At 42.8% G+C, this 26396-nt stretch overlaps 1 protein-coding gene across 1 annotated transcript in view; it reads left to right on the forward strand.

The window, feature by feature from the left end:
* The window catches only part of LAPTM4B (lysosomal protein transmembrane 4 beta), an 81030-nt gene that overhangs the window by 29448 nt on the left and 25186 nt on the right, over window positions 1–26396 (forward strand). The window contains 5 exon segments of the mRNA XM_054497416.2: window positions 3039–3150; window positions 12960–13033; window positions 13699–13821; window positions 16781–16879; window positions 24170–24265. Of these exon segments, the coding sequence (XP_054353391.2) occupies window positions 3039–3150; window positions 12960–13033; window positions 13699–13821; window positions 16781–16879; window positions 24170–24265 (504 nt within the window).

Genomic DNA, 26396 nt, shown 5'->3' on the forward strand with positions numbered 1-26396 from the left:
AGTTTTCCAGGAAAGGGGTGAGCAGTTCCCGGAAATGAGAGTTCCTCCCCTTTTCAGGCCATATGGGGTAACTACCTGACGTTGCCATGGCATTTGTAAACTGTCATGGCGCTGGTGGGAGTGTCTTTTAGCATGCATGCTAATGTATTATAAGTAGTGCATAATGAGCAGTGAGGACAGCAAGAGCTCACTTTTGTCACCATCTTGGTTTTGGTGGGTTTTGGCCGGCTTCTTTGCCATCACCTGTTTTATCGGCAAGGTCTTTGTGACCTGTACCTTGTGCCGACCTCCTGTCTCATCCTGTGACTTAGAAGGCCTAACCTCCTGGGAGTGCAGCCCAGTGGGTCTTAGCCACATTTTACCAAGCCCCTGTTCATAATGGAGTCGCTTTGGTTCAGATGCCTTTGACAGAGAAGGTAACTTTTCACTATATATTCTTTTGTGTAATTCAGGTGTTTGGTTAAACACATGCTTGTAGTATCTGTTTAAATTAGTTATATGTATATGTATACTCTGGGAAGTGGCTGTTCTCATTATTACAATTTTTTTTCAAAAAGCAATCAGCTTTTATTTGACAATTTGGAAAATACAGGCAGAAAAAAAGTTATTCCGGCCAGGCACAGTGGCTCATGCCTATAATCCTAGCACTTTGGGAGGCCGAGGCGGGTGGATGACGAGGTCAGGAGTTCAAGACCAGCCTGACCAAGATGGTGAAACCGCATCTCTACTAAAAATATAAAAATTAGCCAGGTGTGGTGGCAGGGACCTGTAATCCCAGCTACTCAGGAGGCTGAGGCAGGAGAATCACTTGAACCTGGCAGGTGGAGGTTGCAGTGAGCCGAGATTGTGCCAGTACACTCCAGCCTGGGTGACAGAGTGAGACTCCATCTCAAAAAAAGAGAAAAAAAAGAAGTTACTTCGAATCCTACAATAATCCTGAAACAACCAATTGGGATTGTCATTTAAAAATGAACTTTTTTTTTTCCCCCGAGACAGGGTCTCACTCTTTCACCCAGGCTGGAGGGCAGTGGCACGATCTCAGCTCACTGGAACCTCTGCCTCCCTGGTTGAAGTGATTCTCCTGCCTCAGCCTCCTGAGTAGCTGGGATTACAGGCATCCACCACCATGCCCAACTAATTTGCATTTTAAGAAATAGGGTTTCACCATGTTGGCCAGGCTGGTCTCGAACTCCTAATCTCAAGTGATCCACCCACCTCGGCCTCCCGAAATGGTGGGATTACAGGTGTGAGCCACCGTGCCCGGCCAAAAATAAACTCTTGAATGGATGTTCTGTAAAACATTTACACTTCCTTTAAACAGGTATTTCCAAATATGTGGATTTTTGTTTATTTGGTTTTGAGGGAATGTCTTACTATGTTGCCCAGGTTGGAGTGCTGTGGCGCATCAGCTCACTGTAGCCTCAAACTCCTGGGCTCAGGCGATCCTCCCCCCTCAGCCTCCTGAGTAGCTGGGACTACAGGCGTGCGCCACTATGCCTGGCTCATTTTTTTGTTTGTTGAGATGGGGTCTCACTGTGTTGCCCAGGCTTGTCTTCAATTCCTGGGCTCGACTGATCTTCCCACCTCAGCCTCCCAAAGTGCTGGGATTACAGACATGAGCCACTGTGCTCAACCCAAATGTGATTTTTGTGGTAGGATGTGCCATTAGTTAGTGTTGTTAGTAAGAGGCTTTTCTCTGTGTATCTTCACTCCATTTGAGAAGAGTAAAACCTAGAACTCTGCCATAAGTTTCTGAAGTTAGAATAGTAAAGAAGTAACAAGCCAGTCTTGGCCTGGCCCAGTGATGCGCACCTGTAGGCCCAGGTACTTGGGAGGCAGAGGTGGGAGGATTGCTTGAGCCCAGGAGTTTGAGGCCAGCCTGGGCAATATAGACACCTTGTCTCTCAACAGACAACAACCCAGTCTTAGCTGGTGCCTCACTTAAACTCTGCGGTCCTTGCTACCCCAGCCCCATCATAGTCAATATGTGTGTGTATTGTCCAGCAGTGACAGGAAGAAAAAGGAAATAGAAATGAAGAGGTAGAATGATCAGGATTTTGCAGTTGGTTGGGTGTGCAGGATAAAGATGGTAAACTCAGATGATCAAGTTTCATGTATGGACAGGAGACTTGTAGAGGTTAGGTTTTGGAACCTAAATTCCTGGATTCAAATCCCATCTCTACAGCTTGGTAGTTGTTTGTTCCTGGGCAGTGTTTTTTAACCTCTGAGCCTCAGTTTGCTATGTATAACATGAGAATAATTTAGTACCCACTTCGTTAGGGTATTGCAGGGCTTAAGAGAGATTCCACATAAAGCACTTAGCATAGTGCCTGAATGTTTTTCATTAATTATTAATAGCAAGGCCATTTTTTAAGTTAGAGAACAAATAAGGAGGAGCAGAAGTGGGAGATGTTAAAGAAGATGATTTTCATTTAGAGGAGCTGAGTTTAAAGTAGCCAAGGGCAGTACTCAGAAGACAGGACTACTGGCTTGGCCTGGCCTGGCCTGGAAAGGGTTATTGCAGAAGGATGATCCTGGATCCACTATGTAGCTTTACATTCATTCTCTGAAACTGCTTCCTAGATGGCTTCAAAGCTCTCAAAGCTCCACTGGTTTGAACCTGTAAAATGTTTGATTAACTGAGACAACTTGGGTTGCTTACCTTTAGCTCTAGAGTGTAGCTGACTCACTGGAAAGTTTTTGTGCTTTTTCAACCACTGGCGCCAGGGCTGCTGCCTGTGTTTATGTGTGTTGTTCACTGCTCTGTGGTGCCTGGGCCAGGGGGAATGAGGTAAAATCCTGCTGTTGTCTTCACTCCAAGCCTTGTGCACTTGGCTGCAACTGAATGGGCTGGCAGCATTTCTGCCTTGGGAATGTTTATCTGCTCCCTCGATGGGTGGGGCTTAGTGTTGAGAGTCAAGCCACTGAGGAAGTTGCCTGTGGCCAGCCTGACTCCATGTGGTCAATGTAATTTTCTATTATAAGGATTGCATCCTGGGGTTACTTAAATTCTTTTTTTTTTTTTTTTCTTGTTGCAGATCATCAATGCTGTGGTACTATTGATTTTACTGAGTGCCCTGGCTGATCCAGATCAGTATCACTTTTCAAGTTCTGAACTGGGAGGTGACTTTGAGTTCATGGATGATGCCAGTAAGTAGTAGATATTTGGGTATTTTCAAGGGCAGGGAATCTGACTGCCAGCACTTCCTATTAAATTACAAATATAGACTCATGAGCTCATTTGAGCTGATATATAACTTGTCATTGCAAATCAACAAATATTTATGTGTGTCTAATGTTCTGTCTTCTAGGTGCAAGAGTCTAAATAAGATCTATTTTCATCTTATGTTAACTTACTCATTTAAAAAACTATTGCATTATCATAGACTTTCTACCCTGGGCCTTTTGGCCTTTTTTGAGAGGAAGAGGTATAAATGCCAGGAAGGAAGGTGAAAAGGCTTGTGCTTATCTCCTTGTGTCTTCTATTATGTTTCCGTATTTATTTTTATTCTAGGAGTGATCCTTTTCCATTCTAGAAATGATGTTGCAGATTATTTGAGGGAATTTAGGGCCTTTTCCCAGTGAATGGAAATATGTACAGGGATGTGGATGTGGGGTAAGCAGGGAGGAAGCTAGGCTCCCAGCTTCAAGATCACTGCAGCCTCATCATTTTATAATCATTATGCTGAGTCCATGCCAAAGGAGAGGAGTAGTGCTGTGCATAATCTCAAGCAGAAGATAGTACAGATTTATTTCTCATTGGCTTTGGAGAACTTCAAGTGAGTTTTTCTTAAAAAGTGTTGGAGCAAAGTAAGAGGGGAGAGAGTGGCTCAACATGCAGTTTTAGAGATCGGAAGCATTCGAAAGACATGGTGAGGGCTCTTTGTTTCTCCAAGTAAGAAAAAGCTGTTCAGTGGTTTTAACTAAATGCATGAACTGATGTATGCATTTAAGATCCCTTTTGCTGCTGAGTAGGGGACTGGGTGTGTGAGCACAGAGTCTGGGAGAGTGGTATTGGAGATACCACCTAGGCTGCACTGGGGATAGAGAACAGGGAAGGATTTGGCAACTTGCTGTTTTGGGCAGCGAAGGAGATGGAGGAATCAAAGATGACTTCTGCTTTCCAGTTTTAGGAGATGACCTGCGTCTTAACTGAGCTGAGAAAGTCCAGAGTCAGGAGGTGGGAACAGACCTGGGGGAGAAAAATAGACTTTAATTTCAGTAACTAGCTGAGCACAGTTGTTTGGAATTGATATGGTTTGGCTGTGTCCCCACCCAAATCTTGAATTGTATCTCCCAGAATTCCCCTGTATTGTGGGAGGGACCCAGCGGGAGGTAATTGAATCGTGGGAGCTGCTGTTTCCCTTGCTATTCTTGTGATAGTGAGTAAGTCTCACAAGATCGAGGCCGAGGCTGGCAGATCAGCCGAGGCCAGGAGTTCAAGACCAGCCTGGCCAAGGTGACAAAACCCCGTCTCTACTAAAAATAGAAAAATTAGCCCAGTGTGGTGGTGGGCGCCTGTAGTCCCAGCTGTTTGGGAGGCTGAGGCAGGAGAATTGCTTGAACCCCAGGCGGCGGAGGTTGCAGTGAGCCGAGATCGCGCCAGTGCACTTCAGCCTGGGCAACAGGTCACTTTTGCTTTTTCCTCATTCTCTCTTGTCACTGCCATGTAAGAAGTCCCTTTCACCCTTTGCCATGATTTTGAGGCCTCCCCAGCCATGTGGAACTGTAAGTCCAGTTAAACCTCTTTTTCTTCCCAGTCTCGGATATGTCTTTATCAGCAGTGTGAAAGCAGACTAATACAGGAGTCTAGGCTCCGAAGCCAGAAGAGGTCAGTTTGAGTTCTGACACTGCCGTGTGTTGAAGATGCTAAACTGGAGCTAGTGACTTATTGTGTGCCTCAATTTTCCCCTCTGCAAGATAGGGGTGACTTTATAACCACATGATTTAAATGATAGAAAGTAATTACAGACTGGCCACGGTGGCTCACACCTGTAATCCCAGCATTTTGGGAAGCTGGGAGGGTGGTGGGGATCACTTGAGATCAGGAGTTCAAGACCAGCCTGGCCAACGTGGCAAAACCCCATCTCTACTAAAATCTCCTTGCCTCAGAGTTGTTGGGAGGATTAAATGAGTTAGTGCATAAAACATGCTTAGAATGGGGCCTGGCCCATAGGAAGTGCTCGGTACCTTTTGCTGTTTCAGCTACTGTTATCTAGATTGTTACGGCTGGAACATGTGAACCATCTTAAAGTGGAGAGGTTACAAAGGTCAGGCATGGGAGTCTGTGGCCCAGAGGAAATATTTGGACTGAGATTATAGATTTGAGGATATCAGCCTAAAAACTGAATTTCTGTTAGGGAAAGAGTAAAAAGAAAAGGCAACGGGGCCCAGAACTGAGCCCTGAAGGAGCCCCAACTGTAAGAGGCCAGGAGGAAGAATGAGAGAGTGAGTAACTGGTAGTGAAGTAAACAGAGAACCAAGAGATGCTTTCTAGCCATTATCTTCCACCACTATTGTTTCATAACATGGATTAAGAAGTTGGGGCATTAAAGTTACTGCAGAGATAACTAAAAAAAAAAAAAAAGGAAAAGTTGGCATTATATTATCCTGGGATTTGAGATCCTGATTAGCTGGGATTATAGGCATATACCATCACATGGCTCATTTTTGTATTTTTTGTAGAGATGGGGTTTCGCCATGTTGTGTAGGCTGGTCTGGAACTCTTGAGCTCAAGTGGTCCACCTACCTTGGCCTCCCAAAGTGCTGGGATTATAGGCATGAGCCACCACACCTGGCCAATTTTCATAATTTTCAAGCACAATTTAAAGTAATTAATTATTCAGACTGGGCTCGGTGGCTCATGCCTCACGCCTGTAATTCCAGCACTTTGGGAGGCCAAGGCAGGCGGATCACCTGAGGTCAGGAGTTCGAGACCAGCCTGTCCAACATGGCAAAACCCCATCTCTACTAAAAACACAAAAATTAGCTGGGCATGATAGACACCTGCTAATCCCAGCTACTCAGGAGGCTGAGGCAGGAGAATTGATTGAACCTGAGAGAGGGGAGTTTGCAGTGAGCCAAGATCGCACCGTTGCACTCTAGCCTGGGTGACAGAGTGAGACTACATTTCAAAATTAAAATAAATAATCCATCCCAAGGATTATTAATCCTGTCCACACCTGAGTTAAATATGGAAAGCTGTGTCCAATTACCTTTGGCCTATGAGCTTATTTATTAAAGGAGACCAAAACACATATAAAAGAACTTTAAAAAAACAGATTCAGGTGAGTATCCACTTTTCTGTACCTTTATAACCACGTGATTTAAATGATAGAAAGTAATTACGGACTGGGTGCGGTGGCTCACACCTGTAATCCCAGCACTTTGGGAGGCTGGGGGTGGTGGTGGATGAATCACTTGAGACCAGGAGTTCAAGACTAGCCTGGCCAACATGGCAAAACCCCGTCTCTACTGAAAATACAAAAAAAGTAGCCGGGTGTGGTGGCATGTGCTTGTGGTCCCAGCTACTTGGGAGGCTGAGGCAGGAGAATCGCTTTAACCCGGGAGGCAGAGGCTGCAGTGAGCCGAGATCACGCCACTACACTCCAGCCTGGGCAACAGAGCAAGACTACATCTCAAAAAAAAAAAAAAAAAGTAATTACAAACTATTCATTCAATCCTTTCAAATATATAAAATAGGAGAGAAACCGCAAAGGCACTGGAATTAACATCCAGGACATTATAAAACAGTTACTATTTTAAAGTCTTAAGTACCAGCAAGCCTTTCAAGGTAGCTAAATTAAGCCTATCATGTCAGATAGTTATTACCCAGCTTGATCTCTGGTGATTAGAATAAGGCATGCAGTGTTGCTACCAGATCCAGATAGAACCATAGCATTATCATTTACAACTTCTTTTCCTAACCTCAATTGCCTTAGAAAAGGAATCTTGCTACTGGAATTGTGTAGCTTTAATCTGAGGGGAAAGAAAGCAGAGTGACATTAATTTAACATTAATTAAATATTCTTTCTGGAAGAATTCATGTGAGTATAATGGGGTTATTCAGAAAAGACAGAGTAAGAAATGTTAGACCAGGTGCGGTAGCTCAGGTGCGGTAGCTCACATATGTAATCCCAGCACTTTGGGAGGCCGAAGCAGGTGGATTGCTTGAGCTCAGGAGTTCGAGATCAGCCTGGGCAACACGGCAAAACCCTGTCTCAACTAAAAATACAAAAATTAGTCGGGTGTGATAGTGCATGCCTGTAATCCCAGCTACTTGGAAGGCTGAGGTGGGAGGATCACTTGAGCCTGGGTGGCAGAGGTTGCAGTGAGCCAAGATTGTGTCACTGCACTCTAGCCTGGGTGACAGAGCCAGACCCTGTCTCAAATTAAAAAATTATGAAAATTAATATAGCAATTTTATCTTGATATCTTTTTGCATTGGTGACAGCTATCTGAAGATTTCATCCAGCCAGAGCAGAACTCTTTCTCACTTTTGCAGGTGATCTTTTCCATGATCTGGTAGAAGAAAGCTAAATTCCTATTTATATTGAAATGAAGCGTATAGGAGAATCTACTGGAATAAAGAAAGAAAATATAAGAAAATGAGTTTAAAAATTTATTTTTGAAACTGGGTCCCACTCTGTCACCAGGCTGGAGTGCAGTGTCGCACACAATCTGGGCTTACTGCAATCCCTACCTCTTGGGCTCAAGCGATTCTCCCACCTTAGCCTCCCAAGTAGCTGTAACTAGAGGCATGAACCACCACGCCTGGCTAATTTTTTGTAGAGATGGGGTTTTGTCATGTTGCCCAGGCTGGTCTCAAACTCCTGAGCTCAAGCAATTTGTCATTCTCGACCTCCCAAAGTGCTGAGATTACAGGCATGGGCCACCCTACATGCCCTCAATTTTTTCAGTGTTATAAAAATTGACTATACTGGGAAAGAATGTGGAACTGTCATAGATTGGAGGAGACACAATTAAATGCACTGTGGGATTCTGGAAAAGAAAAAGGACATTGAGGGGGAACAGGTAAAATTCAAATTAGTTGTACAGTTTAATTAGCAGTGTTGTACCAATGTTAATTTCCTGGTTTGGTAGTTATGCTAGAGCTAGGTAAATTGTTAATAGGGTGAAGGGTATACGTGAATTCTGCTGTGTTTGTAACTTTCCTATATGTCTAAAATGACATCAGAATAAAAAGTTAAAGCAAAAGTAGTTCAATCCACTGACTTAGAAGCTCAAAGAGTAATGTTTGTAAAGCATGTATGTGTGGCATATTGTGTTACACATTCACAGCCTTGAGTAGAAGTAGACTTCATGGAATTTTATTTGTGAAATTTTGTTTGGCAAAGAATTATAACAGCAAGTGTCCGTACTATGCATAATATGAAACAGGAGTTTATCCATATTAATTTCTAATTAATTTTTTGGTAGATTTGTCTTTCTGGTCAAACTTACTTTCTTTACTGGTCAGACAAACTTAGCCTGAAGAAAGAAATGGCCAGATAAGTTGTCAAGAAATGATGGCTACTTATATATACAGTCACCTGATTTAGGCTAAGGACACCACTATATTTATTGGAGAAAGGATGGTCTTTTCAATAAATGGTTCTGGGTGAAATTAATAAGAGAAAGACAGACACCTCACAAAAGAAGATATCCATAAGAGAATATTCTCCACATTACAAGTTACAGGAAGTTGCAAATTACAACTACAGTAGTAAATTACCGTGCCCCTTCAAAATGACCAACATTAACGCAGTTAACAATACCACCTATTGGTACTGATGCTGAACAGCTGGAACTCTCAAATCACGTCTGGGAATGTAAATCACGCCAACCACTTTGGAAAACTAAAGCTAAATATACATCTACCCTATGGCCCTGCATTCCACTCGTTGATATATGTACACTCCAGGAGTGCGTGCTACACAACTCAGTCCTAGATATATACCCTAGGGAAGCAGGTGCTTCATAAATCCGTCATCAGCCATGTATAAAAATGGTAGCTTTATTTATGATAGCCAAAAGTTGGAAACAATCCAGATTTCCAATGGCAGAATGGGCAAAAATGAAGCAGAGATGAAATGATATAAGCAAAATGGGTGATGAGAATTAGCTGTACTGTGTGTATGCTTATATATGTATGTGCATGTTTTGAAAGTTTTGATAATGAAAACTGAGGAATAGGAAACAGCAACAAAAAAATGATGAACCTGAGGAGGGCTGGCTTTCTTGATGGCTCTCAGCATCACAAACTAAGGCTCATCTCGCTCTGGCATTTGGAAAGGGCCCTTGGCTGCCTACCTGCCCTCTTCACATACCCCTGACTAACTTGGCAGTCTGCACAGCTTGCCGGCTTGTGCATAAAGATCCTGACAGCCTTGAGGAAATAGAACTACAGCAGCAGGGGAAGCTGAGCTGGGGAACCATCCTGGCCCTTTATTTTCTTTACTTTTGTATTTTATTTTTTGAGACAGGGTCTTGCTCTGTTGCCCAGGCTGGAGTACAGTGGCACAATCTTGGCTCACTGCAACCTCTGCCTCATGGGCTCAAGCAGTTCTCCCACCTCAGTCCTGAGTAGCTGGGACCATAGGTGCGTACCGCCATGCCTGGCTAATTTTTGTATTTTTAGTAGAGATGGGGTTTTGCCATGTTGCCCAAGTTGGTCTTGAACTCCTGGGCTCAAGCGATCCATCCATCTTGGCCTCCAGAAGTCCTGGGATTGCAGGAGTGAGCCACCACGCCCGGCCTGGCTCTTTATTTTTGTCAATCTGCCCTCCCATCCTTTCAAAAAAAGTAGCATACTCTACATTTTGACTTTTTTTAAAAGATAAGTAAATTAATTATTTGGATTTTTTTTTTTTTTTTTTTTTTGAGTTGGAGTCTTACTCTCACCTGGGCTGGAGTACAGTGGTGCTATCTTGGCTCACTGCAACCTCTACCTCGCAGGTTCAAGTGATTCTCCTGCCTTGGCCTCCCAAGTAGCTGGGATTACAGGCATGTACCACCTTTTGTGTTTTTAGTAGAGACAGGGTTTCACCATGTTGGACAGTCTGTTCTTGAACTCCTGACCTCAAGTGATCCACCTGCCTCGGCCTCCCAGAATGCTGGGATTACAGGCATGGGCCACTGTGCCCTTCCTAAATGTTTATTTTCAAGGAGACTTTTTGCAAAAGTACGCCTTTGTATGTATAAGACCACTAGAGTTGGTGAAGTCACTTGGATCATCTAGGCTAGCCATTTTACTATTCTTCTCTAGAGTTGAAGAATGGATGGAAGGCCATGGTTACTGGAGCTGGGAATAAGTCACCTAGATTTAACCTCTTTGTGAGGAGCAGTGACATTTGGACTAGGACTACCACCAACCCAAGACAACCTCGGAGTGGGAGACACCCTCACTCTACTTCCCTCCTTGTGGTCTCATTCCCTCACCAGAGGGCGGAGGGCAAAAGAGCTGTATGTTGATAGCCCAAACAAATCACTGCCTGGGGCAGAGAACAGGGTGTTGAAAAATGGATTTGGAACAGCACCAGAAGCCAGCTGGTAGAGCCACTCCACTACTTACCTTGATGTTCCACCTAACCAAACTGTGTACATTTCCCTACTTTGCCTACAAGAATACTATAAAAAGCTCTGCTAATGTCTTACTGAAATCTTAGGATGTTATATTAGTTAGGGTTCCCTAGAGGGACAGAACTAATGGGATATATTTAAGGAAGTTTATTAAGGAGGATTGATTTATATGATCACAAGGTAAAGTCCCATGATAGGCCATCTGCAAGTTGAGGAGCAAGGAAGCCAGTGATGGATCAGTCCAAGTCCCAAAACCTCAAAAGTAGGGAAGCTGACAGTGCAGCCTTCAGTTTGTGGCCAAAGGCTGGAGAGCCCCTGGAAAACCACTGGTGTAAGTCCAGGAGTCCAAAAGCGGAAGAATCTGGTGTCTGATGTTCGAGGACAAGAAGCATCCAGCACGGGAGAAAGATGGAAGCTGGAAGGCTCAGCAAGTCTGCTCTTCATCTTCTCCTGCCTGCTTTATTCTAGCCAGGCTGGCAGCTGATTAGATGGTACCCACCCAGATTGAGGGTGGGTCTTCGTCTCCCAGTCCACTGACTGAAATGTTAATCTCCTTTGGCAACACCCTCACAGGCACACCCAGGAACAATACTTTGCATCCTTCAATCCAGTCAAGTTGACATTCCAGATGCATTAAGCCTACAGAATCCCCTGGATCTGTTGAGGTCCTGTTTGCCACTGGCTAAGAAGGAGTTAGATCAGCTCTGGTGTCCAGTATTCCTCCTTTCATGCTCTTAACGTGCTCACCAGCTGCTTCTCCAGTGCATTTTATTGTTGTTGTTTACATTTTAATGTTTTTGAAATCAGGATGTGATTTGCAATTTAGTAGAGATTTAGTATGAGGATTATGTTTTCCCCTCTAGAGCTCTATGTCGAAAAAATGCAAAGCTTTTAGAGAAGTTGCATGTACAACGAAAACCAATATTTTTCTCGTTGACGATAATTTGTTCTGCCAGATCTAGGAAAAGCAGTTTAAAAAAACCAATAGTTTGGGGTTCATTTTTATAAAATTATTTCTTATTAAATATTGAGTAGGTATAAAAGAATATTTATAAAATGTTTATTACCTGTAGCAAATAATGGTGCTACAAGCAGTTGTGTACCTGCCAAGTTGGTTTAAGATATTTTTGTCCGGGTGTGGTGACTTATGCCTGTAATCCCACAGTGACAATGCCCAGTCAGTGAAGCTGCAATGAGCCATGATCGCACCACTGCAACTCCAGCTTGGGAGACCAAACAAGACCCCTTATTTACCAGAGATTGACTAAAGAAAAAAAGAAGTTGAAGGCCAGGCACGGTGGCTCACACCTGTAATCCCAGCATTTTGGGAGGCTGAGGCTGGCAGATCACTTGAAGTCAGGAGTTCAAGACCAGCCTGGCCAACATGGTGAAACCCCCGTCTCTACTAAAAATACAAAAATTGGCATGGTGGAGCACACCTGTAGTCTCAGCTACTTAGGGGGCTGAGGTGGGAGACTCGGTTGAGCCTGGGATGCGGAATTTGTATTGAGCCAATGTTGTCCCACTGCATTCCAGCCTGGGTGACAGAGTGAGACCCTGTCTCAAAAAAATAAAAATAAAAAAGAAAAGAAAAAAAAAATAGAATGAACCAGATGGTATGGCTGTCTTATAGCAAGCAAGAGAGTGGGACAAGGTGAGGTGAGATTAGAGAGGTAGACTGCTCTGGAATAAAGAGGAACATCAAGGCCTTGATAAGAAATGAAGGTTTTATTTTTATTTATTTATTTTTTTTGAGACGGAGTCTCGCTCTTGCCCAGGCTGGAGTGCAGTGGCACAATCTTGCTCACTCGGCTCACTGCAAGCTCCGTCTCCCAGGTTCACGCCATTCTCCTGCCTCAGCCTCCCAAGTAGCTGGGTCTGCAGGTGCCCATCACCACACCCGGCTAATTTTTTGTATTTCTAGTAGAGACGGGGTTTCACCATACTAGCCAGGATGGTCTCTATCTCCTGACCTCGTGATCCGCCCTCCTCGGCCTCCCAAAGTGTTGGGATTACAGGCGTGAGCCACCGCACCCAGCCGGAGGTTTTGTTTTAAATAAGATGGGGAGCTATGAAGACTTTCATTAGAGAGCTTTGAGACACACATGAGTTTATGAAATAGAAGTTAGACACCTATGTATCTATAAAGTAATACCTAATTCATTATTTATATAATCCAGTGGACCAGAAGAACAAACAGAAAAATTTGTAAACCAATATCCCTTTTTCTATTTTGAAATAATCTCTTAGTATAAAGTTTTTACTAACTTTATATTAGTTTATTTACAAAATGCCTTTGAGAAGAGACTGAAAGGGCTATTCAGTGGATCCACTACTGATTGTCTTTTTTAAAAAATTTCTTTTTAATCTTTCTGCAGACATGTGCATTGCCATTGCGATTTCTCTTCTCATGATCCTGATATGTGCTATGGCTACTTACGGAGCGTACAAGGTAAGCAGCTTGCAGTAAGATGCTGGCCTTTTCCTTGGTCTCTTACATGTGTAATCTGTGCTGCTGTCTATAGTAAGTGAGAAGTGACTTTCCAGTTTTCTCTTAAGAATCTCTGTTTAAATCTCTCGTTTGTATTATGTGGTACTAGGAAAACCAATATTATACTGGACTTTTTTTTTTTTTTTTGGGAAGACAGGGTCTCACTCTGTCACACAGCCTGGAGTAGAGTGGCGTGATCTTAGCTCACTGCAATCTCCGCCTCCCAAGTTCAAGTCATTCTCCCACCTCAGCCTCCAGAGTAGCTGGGACTACAGGTGTGTGCCACCACACCTTGCTGATTTTTGTATTTTTTTAGTAGAGACATGACTTCACCATGTTGGGCAGGCTAGTCTCGAACTCCTGACCTTAAGTGATCCACCCACCTCAGCCTCCCAAAATGCTGGGATTACAGGTGTGAGCCACCACACACAGCCAGTCCCAGAAATGTTCACTGAAGCTTATTTGTTGACTGCTTATATTTGGCATACTGGTTTCCACCATGACCTGGGTTAATGAATTCCAATTTTTCCATTTCCTTTCAGATTAATAAAATACTTCTTTGAATTTAACAAAATATTGTTTTGTAATATTGAACACATCAACCTTCTATTTTCTGTTCTGTTTAGCAACGCGCAGCCTGGATCATCCCATTCTTTTGTTACCAGATCTTTGACTTTGCCCTGAACATGTTGGTTGCAATCACCGTGCTTATTTATCCAAACTCCATTCAGGAATACATACGGCAACTGGTATGTGGACCTCTTACTGCTCCTTTACATTAATTCTTTTCATTAGGGAAGCTGGTTAAGTAAGGGATGTGTAGAGATACACAGACATTAATTTCAGGATTTTTAGCTTGCAGCTGAGTTACCGATAAGAAATTTCTTTTTTTTTTTTGAGGTGGAGTCTTGCTCTCGTCACCCAGGCTGGAGTGCAGTGATGCGATCTCGGCTCACTGCAACCTCTGTCTCCAGGGTCTCAGCCTCCCAGGTAGCTGGGATTATAGGCATGTACCAACATACCTGGCTAATTTTGTATTTTTAGTAGAGATGGGGTTTCGCCGTGTTGGTCAGGCTGGTCTTGAACTCCCGACCTCAGGTGATCCACCCATCTTGGCCTCCCAGAGTGCTGGGATTAAGGGTGTGAGCCACTGTGCCTGGCCTGACAAGAAAGTTTTGAGGGCTGGGGTTATGATTGGTGGCAGTGATGGTGGTGTTTTGATGTGCCTACCTAAATTATAGTCCAGTTACTAATAGTCTTATTTGGTAAAATGTAGTTTTCTCAGTTATCAACAAAGGATAGCTTTTTGCCTCTGCTAGTGTGTTGAAAGTGGAACTCTGCTCAAAAACAAACAAAATAATTAGCTGGGAGAGGTGGCACACGCCTGTGACCCTAGCTACTCGGGAGGCTGAGGCAGGAAAATTGCTTGAACCTGGGAGGTGGAGGCTGCAGTGAGCCAAGATCATGCCACTGCACTCTAGCCTGGGCAACAGAGTGAGACCTCATCTAAAAAAAAAAAATCAAAAGAAAGTGGAAAGAAAGTGGAACGGTGCTGTATACTAGCTCCCAAATTTGTTTGACCATAGAATCCCTTTCTCAAGCATCATTTTGGGACTAGTTTATGGTTAAATGTCCTTTGTGACCATATGAGTGAATATTGTTGGCAGGGTATTAAGCTTATAATGGCTATGAGGTTGGAATAACTTTATTTATTTTTGAGACAGGGTCTCTGTCACCCAGGCTGGAGTGCAGCGGCATGATTATGGCTTGCTGCAGCGTTGACCTCCCAGGCTCCCGTGATCCTCCCATCTCAACCTCTTTGAGTAGCTGGCACTACAGGCATGCACCACCATGCCCACCTAATTTTTCTTTTTGTATCTTTTGTAGAGATGGGGTTTCACCATGTTGCCCAGGCTTGTCTCAAACTCCTAGACTCAAGTGATCCTCCAGCCTTGGCCTCCCAAATTGCTGGCATTATAGATGTGACTCATTGTACCAGGCCAACTTTCCTTTTTTTTTTTTTTTTTTTTTTTTTTTGAGACAGGGTCTCACTCTGTCACCCAGGCTGGAGTGCAGTGTTGTGATCTCAGCTCACTGCAACCTCTGCCTCCCTGGGTTCAAGCCATTCTCCTGCCTCAGTCTCCCGAGTAGCTGGGATTACAGGCACCCGCTACCATGGCTGGCTAATTTTTTGTATTTTTAGTAGAGATGGGGTTTCACCATCTTTTCCAGACTGGTCTCAAACATTTAGCCTCAGGGGATCCACCCTCATCGGCCTCCCAGAATGCTGGGAATACAGGCGCCCACTGCCATGCCTGGCTAATTTTTGTATTTTTTTTTAGTAGAGGTAGGGGTTTGCCATGTTGACCAGGCTGGTCTCGAACTCTTGACCTCAGGTGATCTGCCCACCTTGGCCTCCCAAAGTGCTGAGATTACAGGCATGAGCCACCATGCCCAGCCTGCAACCTCAATCTTCTGGGCTCAAGTGATCCTCCCACCTTAGCCTCCCAAGTAGTTTGGACTACAGACATGCATCACCATGCTCGGCTAAATTTGCATTTTTAGTAGAGATGGGGTTTGACTATGTTGTCCAGGCTGGTCTCAAACACCTGTACTCAAGCAATCTGCCTGCCTCAGCCTCCCAAAGTGCTAAAATTACAGGCGTGAGCCACTGTGCTTGGCCAAGTTATTTTATTAATAAAAGAATAAAGTTGCATGATCTGATCACAAAGAATGACGATTTTATTTCTTAGATATTTTCTCCCAAGTGAAAGGAGACTGAAAACCATTAGGTGGTGTTCACCCTGGTGAGCAGGAGCCAAGCCCATGAGTCATGGGCCTTCTCCATGTTCTTCCTCAACATTGGAAACAACTTTGTTTTGGAATATTGCTCGTGAGGAATCCAAACACATAGTGTTGAATAGTGAAGAAGAGATAAAAGATGAGATAGCACAGTAGGCTGCCTTCCCATTCACTTGCCTAGGCCAGTGATGTAGGTATTGATCAATGCTGTGTAAGTGTTTTGTGGGAAAAGTCCGGCAACTCCCTCTAACCATAGTAGCAGACTTTGATCTTCCTGAAAAGGTTCCCTTTGATCTGGTTGTTAAGCATTGTGGATGGTAGTGCTTGATTATTTTCCTCCACCCTGGAAGTACTTGCTAGTATAAGAGAATATGCTGTCTTGGGAGAAGTACCATCAACAAAAATGCTCTTTGCAAAGAAGACATCATTTTAGTAGGTTTCTGTCCCTTGCCCTGCACACGCCCTTTAGAATAGTTCAAAACTTCTGAGACATGGTCTGGCTCTGTCACCCAGGCGGCTGGAGTGCAGTGGCATGATCTCGCTCACTGCAACCTCCACCACCAGGGCTCAAGTGATTTGCTCACCCCAGCCTCCCAAGTAGCTGAGCTGGGTGACAGAGAGAAACTCCGTCTCAAAAAAAAAAAAAGAAAAAAGGAATGGTTCAGAACTTGCAGAGAATACAAATTTCAGAGATCCCAGGATATACAAAATGTCCCTGGATACAGATCACTGACTTCTTTTATATGGTAGGAGGGCAGAGTCAGGCCAGAAATTTTGTATTGTTTCTAAGTAATAGCTGTCTGCTTTAATCAGTTGCTTTCTGATAAGCATGTCTGAATTGGTACCCAAGGAATACTGTCTGGAATGATTAATGAGATTTGCTAATGAGGCCCTTTTCTTTTGCAGCCTCCTAATTTTCCCTACAGAGATGATGTCATGTCAGTGAATCCTACCTGTTTGGTCCTTATTATTCTTCTGTTTATTAGCATTATCTTGACTTTTAAGGTAAGCATGAAGATTTTACTTATGGTCTAAAAATATTAAGTGTATTCCTGAATGCCAAAGAAGTAAACAAACTTTGGTCAGTTTATTGTCTTTCTTTGGATATCCAAATTGCTTTTTGATTTCCTAAGATTACAATTCCTTATGCTGTCTATATTAGAGGTAAACACTAACCAAAATTCCACAGTTTGATCAAGGAGTCCAAAATATATTTGGACAGAGATAAGTTAACATAATGTTATACATTACGTAGTATATAATATTGCATCGTCTGATACAAGGTCTGTGTAATGGATATTCTTTTGTAATTTTTTGCTAAAAGTGTAATATTTTCTGAATATTGTTCTATCTCAATCCATTATATGAATATCATTATTTAATAAATTGTTGAACATTGAGACATTTTTAACTTTTTCACTTAATAGGGCTGCAGTGAATATATTTAAGTACATCCTTATATGTATGCATTTATCTCAAGATAAATTTCCTTTTTTTTTTGAGATGGAGTCTCTCTGTCGCCCAGGTTGGAGTGCAGGGGCGCAGCCTCAGCTTACTGCAAGCTTCGCCTCCCGGCTTCATGCCATTCCCCTGCCTCAGCCTCCCCAGTAGCTGGGACCACAGACGCCCGCCACCATGCCCAGCAAATTTTTTTGTATTTTTAGTAGAGATGGGGTTTCACTGTGTTAGCCAGGATGGTCTCCATCTCCTGACCTCATGATCCACCCGCCTTGGCCTCCCAAAGCTAGGATTACATGCGTGAGCCACCGCCCCTGGCTTCAAGATAAATTTCTTAAAATTAGGGTGTTCATGGTTGGAAAGCCTTTGATAGGTGGTCAAATTGATGCCCCCCAAAGTTAAATGACTTCTACTTCCAGCAACAGTGCCTCACCCTTATCAATCAATTATTGCAAATTCTTTTTCATCTTGGTTAATCTGTTTGTAAAAACATCATTATAACTTGTGCTTGTGAGCTACTAATGGGTAGAGAAAATTCTCATGGCTCTTTATGCTTTCAACTTTTTTCTTGTTTCTTTTTCTTTTTTTTTTTTTTTTTGAGGTAGGGTCACTCCCTGTAGTCTAGGCTGCCTCCTGCCTTGGTTTCCCAAAGTTTTGGGATTACAGGTGTGAGCTACTGCACCCAGCATACTTTGAATTTTTGAATCTCAGTGCCTTTCATTGTCTTAATTTTGGCATACAATTTTGTCATTCTTCAAAAATCATGCCTCAGTAAACTTGGGAAAGCTGCATTGAGGCAGAAAATTCATATGGGTACTGTGATGAAAAGGAGTAGAAAGAAAGTGGTTCGTTGGAAACCAGTTGGCAAGGTGAAATGCCTCACACCTGTGATCCCAACACTGGGAGGCTGAAGTGAGAAGATAGTTTGAGCTGGGAGTGTGAGGCTGTAGTGTGCTATGACAGCAGCACTGTACTTCAGCCTGGGTGACAGAGTGAGACCCTGTCTTCTTATTGTTGTTGTTGAGACAGAGTCTCACTCTGTCGCCCAGGCTGGAGTGCAAAGGTGCGATCTTGGCTCACTGCAACCTCTGCTTCCTAGGTTCAAGCAATTCTCTTGCCTCAGTCTCACGAGTAGCTGGGACTACAGGCGCCTGCCACCATACCCAGCTAATTTTTGTATTTTAGTAGAGACGGGTTTCACCATGTTGGCCTTGCTGGTGTCAAACTCCTGACCTCAGGTGATTTCCCTGCCTCGGCCTCCCGAAGTGCTGGGATTACAGGCATAAGCCACTGCACCTGGCTGGAGATGCCATCTCTTAAAAAATAAATAAGGCCGGATGTGGTGGCTCATGCCTGTAATCCCAGCACTTTGGGAGGCCAAGATGGGTGGATCACGAGATCAGGAGATCGAGACCATCCTAGCTAACACGGTGAAACCCTGTCTCTACTAAAAATACAAAAAATTAGTTGGGCATGGTGGCAGGTGCCTGTAGTCCCAGCTACTTGGGAGGCTGAGGCAGGAGAATGGCATGAACCCAGGAGGCAGAGGTTGCAGTGAGATGAGATCGAGCCACTGCACTCCAGCCTGGGCGACTCCATCTCAAAAAAAAAAATAATGAAATGTTGGGGTGATCAGACCCAACACTAGGTCGTGGAGGTTGCGAAGTCCGGCGGAGACAAAGGAATGAGAGAAGACAAGTTAAGAGTACATAGAGTGGGTCCAGGGGTCCAGCGCCAGTTTGGAGGCTGCGAAGGCCCCGAGCTCTGGGAGCCCACACTATTTATTGGTAATCAAACAAAGAAGCAGGTAGTGAGGACGTGTGGATGTGGGGGTAGACAGGTGAGGACGTGAGGATAGAAAGGTAGCGGTGCATCAAGCGTAGCTGTGACGGTTTTGCGTATGCTCTGCTGCTTGAGATAAGGGAGAACAGGTTCTTCTAATTCGAGATACAATCAATTTGTGATCTTGGGAGAGCAAGGAGCAAGGGGCCAGCGAGTCTGGATATATTCCAGAGGCTACAAAGGGTTTTATGCCCTGAGCCCTGGGTTCTGTCCAAGCTGCAAGGGGTTTTATGCTCTGGGCTTAGATTGTAGTGCGGCAGGGCAGCCTTCCACCCTTTGGCACAGAGCTTGGTGTTCCATAGGCCACAAGGGGTTATAGACCCTGGACCCAGGACATGTTCCAAGACTCTTTTACCTTATGTCAGAAGCCCTGCCTCAGCTCTTCTGCCAACATAAATAAAAAAAATAAAAATAAGTAAATAAATAATGAAAGAAAGTGAATTGAGTGTAAATTTCCATCATAAAACACCATGATTTCATGTGTCATTCAGCAGTTAAGGATGTGAGTGAATTTCACACACGGATGTTGGGCCTTACTTCCTTGCAGCTCCAGCTCCTCCGTTCCAGTTTCTTGGCTGGTATTTGGCCCCACATTTTGTCCTCTGACCTCCAAGCCCGTGAGGCTAGTAGGGCTGCCTACCATCCAGGCTGCAGGCAGAGCTGGCAGTGCCCCCTGGTGAAAGGCCACAGACTCACATCTCACTCATTGTAGTTCATCTTTGAAGGGTAGACTCCCCTTTTGACTTCTGCTTGTTTTTGGTCACTCTCCCATGACTTAAAATTTGTGTGTGTGAGTAATTTTTCTAGGTTTTATAAATCTTACCTGCAGGAAGGTTAGTCTGACCAAGCTAACTCTGCCATTACCAGAAACTCGAAGCTAGAACCTCACAATTATCTTTAAAAAGACTTTTTAAATCTTTTAAACATTTTCACTTGTACTTATTTGAAATGCCCACATCACATTTTGAGTCAGAGGACCTAGGGGTTAGCTTCTGTCAGTATGACTTCTATTTTATTTATTTATTTATTTATTTTTAAAGGCCCAACCATGTTCTTCATTACTAGTCATATAGCCTAAATTAGCAAAACCATAGCAGAATAAAATATGATACTTATAAATACAAGCATTAAAAGATATTTTTGAATGCACTTAATTTTTAAAAAAATTTTTGAGGGTGCATACCAAGTGTATATATTTATGGGGTATATGAGATATTTTGATACAGTGCAGAATAATCACATCATGGAAAATTGGGTGTCCATCCCCTTAAGCATTTCGTCATACTCTTTTAGTTATTTTTTATTTATTTATTTTTTTTGAGACAAGAGTGTCACTCTGTCACCCAGGCTGGAGTGCAGTGGTGCGATCCCGGCTCACTGCAACCTCCGCCTCCCAGGTTCAAGCGATTCTCCTGCCTCAGCCTCCTGAGTAGTTGGGACTACAGGCGCCCGCCACCAAGCCCGGCTAATTTTTTGTATTTTTATTAGAGACAGGGTTTCATCGTGTTAGCCAGGATGGTCTCTATCTCCTGACTTTGTGATCCGCCCACCTCAGCCTCCCAAAGTGCTGGGATTACAGGCATGAGCCACCACGACTTTTAGTTATTTTTAAATGTTGTCAGTACTACCTTTAGCTTTGTGGTCAGAGCCTTGGTTTCTTTATTTACTAAATAGTGATAATAATTAATAAAACATTCTGCAGCATGACTGAGATAATGGATGGGAAGGTACATCATTCATTTATTCAGCAAATATTTATTAAGAAGTTCTCGTGGCAGGCTCTGTTCTAGTACTGTGGTTTGGTAGTGAATAAGAAAAATCCCTGCCCTATGGTGCTTTTATAAATTGCAGAACACAAATATTGTCTTATAAATGGGACCATACTAATTGTTCACATCAGTGTCTCCAACCTGGGAGAAATGTATACACGTGTGTGTGATAAAATTTTATTTTATATATTTTTATCATATATATTATATAATTTTTTATAGATGAGGGGTTCTCACTGTGTTGCCCAGGCTGGTCTCAAACTTTTGGCCTCAAGTAATTCTCCTGTCTCAGCCTCCCTTAGTGTTGGGATTATAAGTGTGAGCCAGCGGGCCCTGGCCAGTGCCTTCATTTTTATGTCCCTCCCGGCACTAAACTGATGTGTTGCACCTAGAGACTCAGTAATTATTAGTTTGGTTTTTTTTTTTTTTTTTTTTTTCAAAGACAGGGTCTCGTTCTGTGGCCCAGGCTGGAGAGAAGTGGCCTAGTGCGATCTTAGCTCACCGCTACCTCTGTGTCCTGGGCTCTGGTGTTCCTCCCGTCTGGCCAGTAGTAGCTGGTACCGTAGGCACACACCACTACACCTGGCGAATTTTTCCATTTTTATTAGAGATGAGGTTTCATTATGTCACCCAGGCTGGTCTGGAACTCCTGGGCTCAAGTGATCCGTCTGCCTCCTCCTCCCAAAGTGCTGGGATTATAGGCATGAGCCAACTCGCCCAGCCAAGACTCAGTAATTGTTAATTTAGATTAATAGGAGTATGCATGTTTTGGTTTCATATACTGGTTCACTGGATTAGTGCCTCTCATCACCAAAATTTGCTCTTACTCTGTGATAAGTGTTATTACCACGATTCTTTGAAGCCGCAAAACAAGACAGTTGTCAGCTTTGCTCTGTCCTAAGACAGAAAAGGAAGCAGTGCTTACCCCCAGCTCTGCAGATAGATGATGGGAAGAATCTATCAGTGCAAGTTAATTTGGGAAATACACTAAATAGTTCTGTTCTGTTCTGTTTTGTTTTGTTTTGTTTTGTTTTATTTTATTTTGTTTTGTTTTTGAGACAGAGTCTCGCTGTGTCGCCCAAGCTGGAGTGCAGTGGTGCAATCTCAGCTCACTGCAAATTCCACCTCCCGGGCTCATGCCATTCTCCTGCCTCAGCCTCCCGAGGTAGCTGGGACCACAGGCGCCCACCACCACGCCCGGCTAATTTTTTGTATTTTTAGTTTAGTAGAGACAGGGTTTCACCGTGTGAGCAAGGATGGTCTCGATATCCTGACCTCGTGATCTGCTCGCCTCGGCCTCCCAAAATGCTGGGATTACAGGCGTGAGCCACCGTGCCCGGCCCACTAAATAGTTCTAATTCAATATTGCAGAAGTGTGAAATAAGAAATAAGGTCAATGAAAGAAGTACCTGGGCTTTTAAAGACAGCAGGTCGAGGTTTTTCCCCTTTTGGAGTGTGTAGTAGGTGAGTGCATGTGGCCTTGCAAAGGCCCTTGAGAAGCCTGTTCTGGGGCATTCCATATGAATACAGTCATCATACAATATGGGTTTTGTTTTTTTTTTTTTGAGACGGAGTCTCACTCTGTCACCCAGGCTGGAGTGCAGTGGCGCAATCTCAGCTCACTGCAACCTCCACCTCCCAGCTTCATTTGATTCTCCTGCCTCAGCCTCCCACATAGCTGGGATTACAGGCATGCATCCCAATGCCCGGCTACTTTTTGTATGTTTAGTGGAGACAGGGTTTCACCATGTTGGCCAGGCTGGTCTCAAACTCTTGGGCTCAAGTGATCCACCCACCTTGGCCTCCCAAAGTGCTGGGATTACAGGTGTGAGCCATCGTGCCCAGTCCCATTATTATTATTTTTTATTTACTTATTTATCTTTTGGAGATGGAGTCTGCTCTGTCACCCAGGGTGGAATGCAGTGGCACGATCTTGGCTCACTGCAACTTCCACCTCCCGGGTTCAAGCAGTTCTTCCGCCTCAGCCTCCTGAGTAGCTGGGACTACAGGCGCATGCCGCCACACCCAGCTAATTTTTTTGTATTTTAGTAGAGATGGGGTTTCACTGTGTTGCCCAGGCTGTTCTCGAACTCCTGAACTCAGGCAATCCACCAGCCTTAGCCTCCCAAAGTGTTAGAATTATAGGCGTGAGCCATTGTGCCTGGCCCCGCCCCATTATTTTTATTGTTGTTAATACCACACTGTATGGATGGTGCCACATTTTCTCTATCCATTCATCAGTTGAGGGACATTTGGGTTGCTTCTACTTTTTGGCTATTATGAATAATGCTGCTGTGAACATTTAAATTTTTGTGTGGATGTATATTTTCATTTTATTGGGTGTATATTATATATATACTATATGTAGAATACCTAGGAGTGGAATTGCTGGGTCATGTTGTAACTCTGTTTAACCTTTCGAGGAACTGCCGGGCTTTTCCAGAGTGGCTGCAACCATTTTACATTCTGATAAGCAACATATTTCCTGAATTTTAGCAATCTAGTTTCTCTATGTGTTTAAACTTCTTTTAATCAAAGAATTTTAATGTTAAGGGATTTTGAAATCATTAGTTCTAATCCAGTTACACATGATGGAATGAAAATACAGAGTTCATAGCTTAAACATCTCCTGTGAACTCATGTCTCATTTGTAAGCAGTATTTATGTTGGACATTAATTTTAAGTATCTTCGTCGGCTATTTCATTAATAAAGGGGAAATGTTTTAGTGAATTTTATTGACTGTGAGATAAATTTATATGCTATGAAATTTTTTAAAAACATTGGCTTGTGTAATAAAACCACAGATAATCATATAGAAGAAAAATTTCCAAAGGAGCAGTTAAACTGTGGCGATAAATGAGTTAATACATTCGATTGTTCTGTGAATTCGGGAGCAATAAATGTTGATTGTGTGCTTGTTCTTTCCAGACACTTATTCTTAGAAATTTCTCATTCAACTCTCAACCCCTCCCCTCTCCCACTTTCCCCCAGTACCACTCCCATACCCCCATTGGTGTAATAGAATACGGCTCCAGTAGCACATTGTGCCAAGAAGTTACTATACCCAACATTTGTACATTCAGGGACTTTTGGTTTAGTAGAGCTGTTATAATATGTGCATTTATTGCTTATGTCAATAAAAGTTTTATAATATGGCTTTATCTGTGTTTCTAAATTACCTGCAGTTTGAAAATTAAAAATCTGATAATCACTCCTCATTTTCAGGGTTACTTGATTAGCTGTGTTTGGAACTGCTACCGATACATCAATGGCAGGAACTCCTCTGATGTCCTGGTTTATGTTACCAGCAATGACACTACGGTAGGTATGATGTCACTTATGGTAGAGATCTCGCCCACACCTCTACTGTATGATGATCTTTAAATGTTGCTAGTGTTTGCTACATTCTTATTGTTACTGAAACATACTCATGAGCTGCTTAGTTATCAAAAGATTCATCTTAGTTATCAAAATACTCATTTAACTATGAAGTTAAATGAAATGTATTTTGTTTTTCTTACAGGATATTAAAATCTAGATGGCTCAACTCTGGTTTATTTTAAAATATATTACAGATAGATAATATATGTACCTTACCATAATTATTTATCTTAAACGTGCATTATTAAACCATGGTATATAATTCTAGATATCACTTCTGCATTGTATGACATTATATTAACTCACTTTATATGTGAAGTTAAACCAAGATGCGATGTTTACAGGTAGGTAAAAAAGAACTGCAAAGTTACTATGTCTTTATAATTTACCTTATGTATGTATTCTTAGTAAAACAATTTAGATGATCTCTGTTCTGCTACTAGTTGCTCATACTTTAAAATTGCAAACCTGTCATGAAAGATCTTTGAAAACATGTCTTCACTGGAAGAGTCCATGAAAACATATGCACTTTATGTAAATTATCTTGAAATTTCCTGGCTCATGGTAAGATGAAGGTATAACTCCTCACAGTGTCTCCGTCGTCACTGCCTGATGTAATGCACAGTACCAGGAAGTGCTCCATGCATGGTTAGTGAAAACGATGGGGATGGATGGCATGTAACTGTGTGGCGTGGGACAGGATGGGTGGGTCAAAACGGATAGCACTGGACTGGACAGGTGAAAGGAACACATAAATGGTAGGAGGTCAAATTTGTACTAGAGTAGAGTTTTGTGTTTTTGGTTTTTTTAGTTTGTTTTTTTCTGGAGACTTGCTCACTCTGACCTTACCGAAATAATCCAGCCTGTTCCTTACTTTACTTTCTTGTGTATAAAATGAGACTAAAACAATTACAGACTTTGTATTAAATATATGGGTGTAGGCTACTGTATTACTGAGAACTCTGTGTGATAGCTAAAGCATGTTATACACTGACAGTTTTCCTAAATGCTCACCACACATTTCTTGAGTTCAATCAAATACGCATGAGCAGTGGTTTAATAGACAGCCGTGACCAGATGCACAAAACCTGGCATACCCAGATGCTGAGGAGGCTCGTTTTGGGAGTCTGCAGAATTCTATGTATTGATTACAGTAATCACGTGTTTTGCTCAACCCCTTTAAAATATCACTCCTGGGTCTGTAACTCTCTTTTAAAAAAATATCTATTCAAAATTTTTGTGATTTTGATAAAATTACTGGCTTAAGAATTTTTTCCTTTTCTCTGAGTTGTTGGGTATTTTTTCATTTGTTTTACCTATTAACTTTTTTTGTTTATTTGTTTTTTGAGTTTTGCCCAGGCTGAAGTGAAGTGGCGTGATCTCGTCTCACTGCAACCTCTACCCCCTGGGTTCAAGTGATTCTCCTGCTTCAGCCTGCCAAGTAGCTGGGATTATAGGTGCCCACCACCACGCCCAGCTAATTTTTGTATTTTCAGTAGAGATAGGGTGTTGCCATATTGGCCAGATTGGTCTTGAACTCCTGACTTCAGGTGATCCGCCTGCCTTGGCCTCCCAAAGTGCCAGGATTACAGATGTGAGCCACTGTGCCCAGCATGTTTTACCCATTAACTTTTGCAGAAGGCAAGTTGCTGAGTGTTTAGCCATCTATAAATTTTTTCTTTTTCTTAAATAAAAAAGTCCATAATTAGTGTTCTACTGAACTAATGAAAAATGTAAGCAAGATTTGAGATTTTTAAGTTTGAAGAACCAATAAAGTTGTTACACAAGATACATCAGAACCGCTTTGTAAGTTTCATGACGCATAGGGCTTATAAAGCCACCATCTTTTAGAAGTATCTCAGAGCAGAGAATAATGCCCATATTGCATGTGCTTGTTTTGATATGTTGGTGTTATGAAAGAGGAGGCAATATACAGGTTTTCATCCACAGTTCCTGGCTCTTAACTCTTCATAGCCATTGTTAGTCTTTGGTTATTACCCTAGGTGTGTCAGGTCTTAGGGAATCTCTGACTTACTCCTGCACTAAGGCAGGATTCTAATCTCTCCCTTCC

This window comes from Pongo pygmaeus, chromosome 7 (genome assembly GCF_028885625.2).
Source record: "Pongo pygmaeus isolate AG05252 chromosome 7, NHGRI_mPonPyg2-v2.0_pri, whole genome shotgun sequence".
NCBI lineage: Eukaryota > Metazoa > Chordata > Mammalia > Primates > Hominidae > Pongo > Pongo pygmaeus.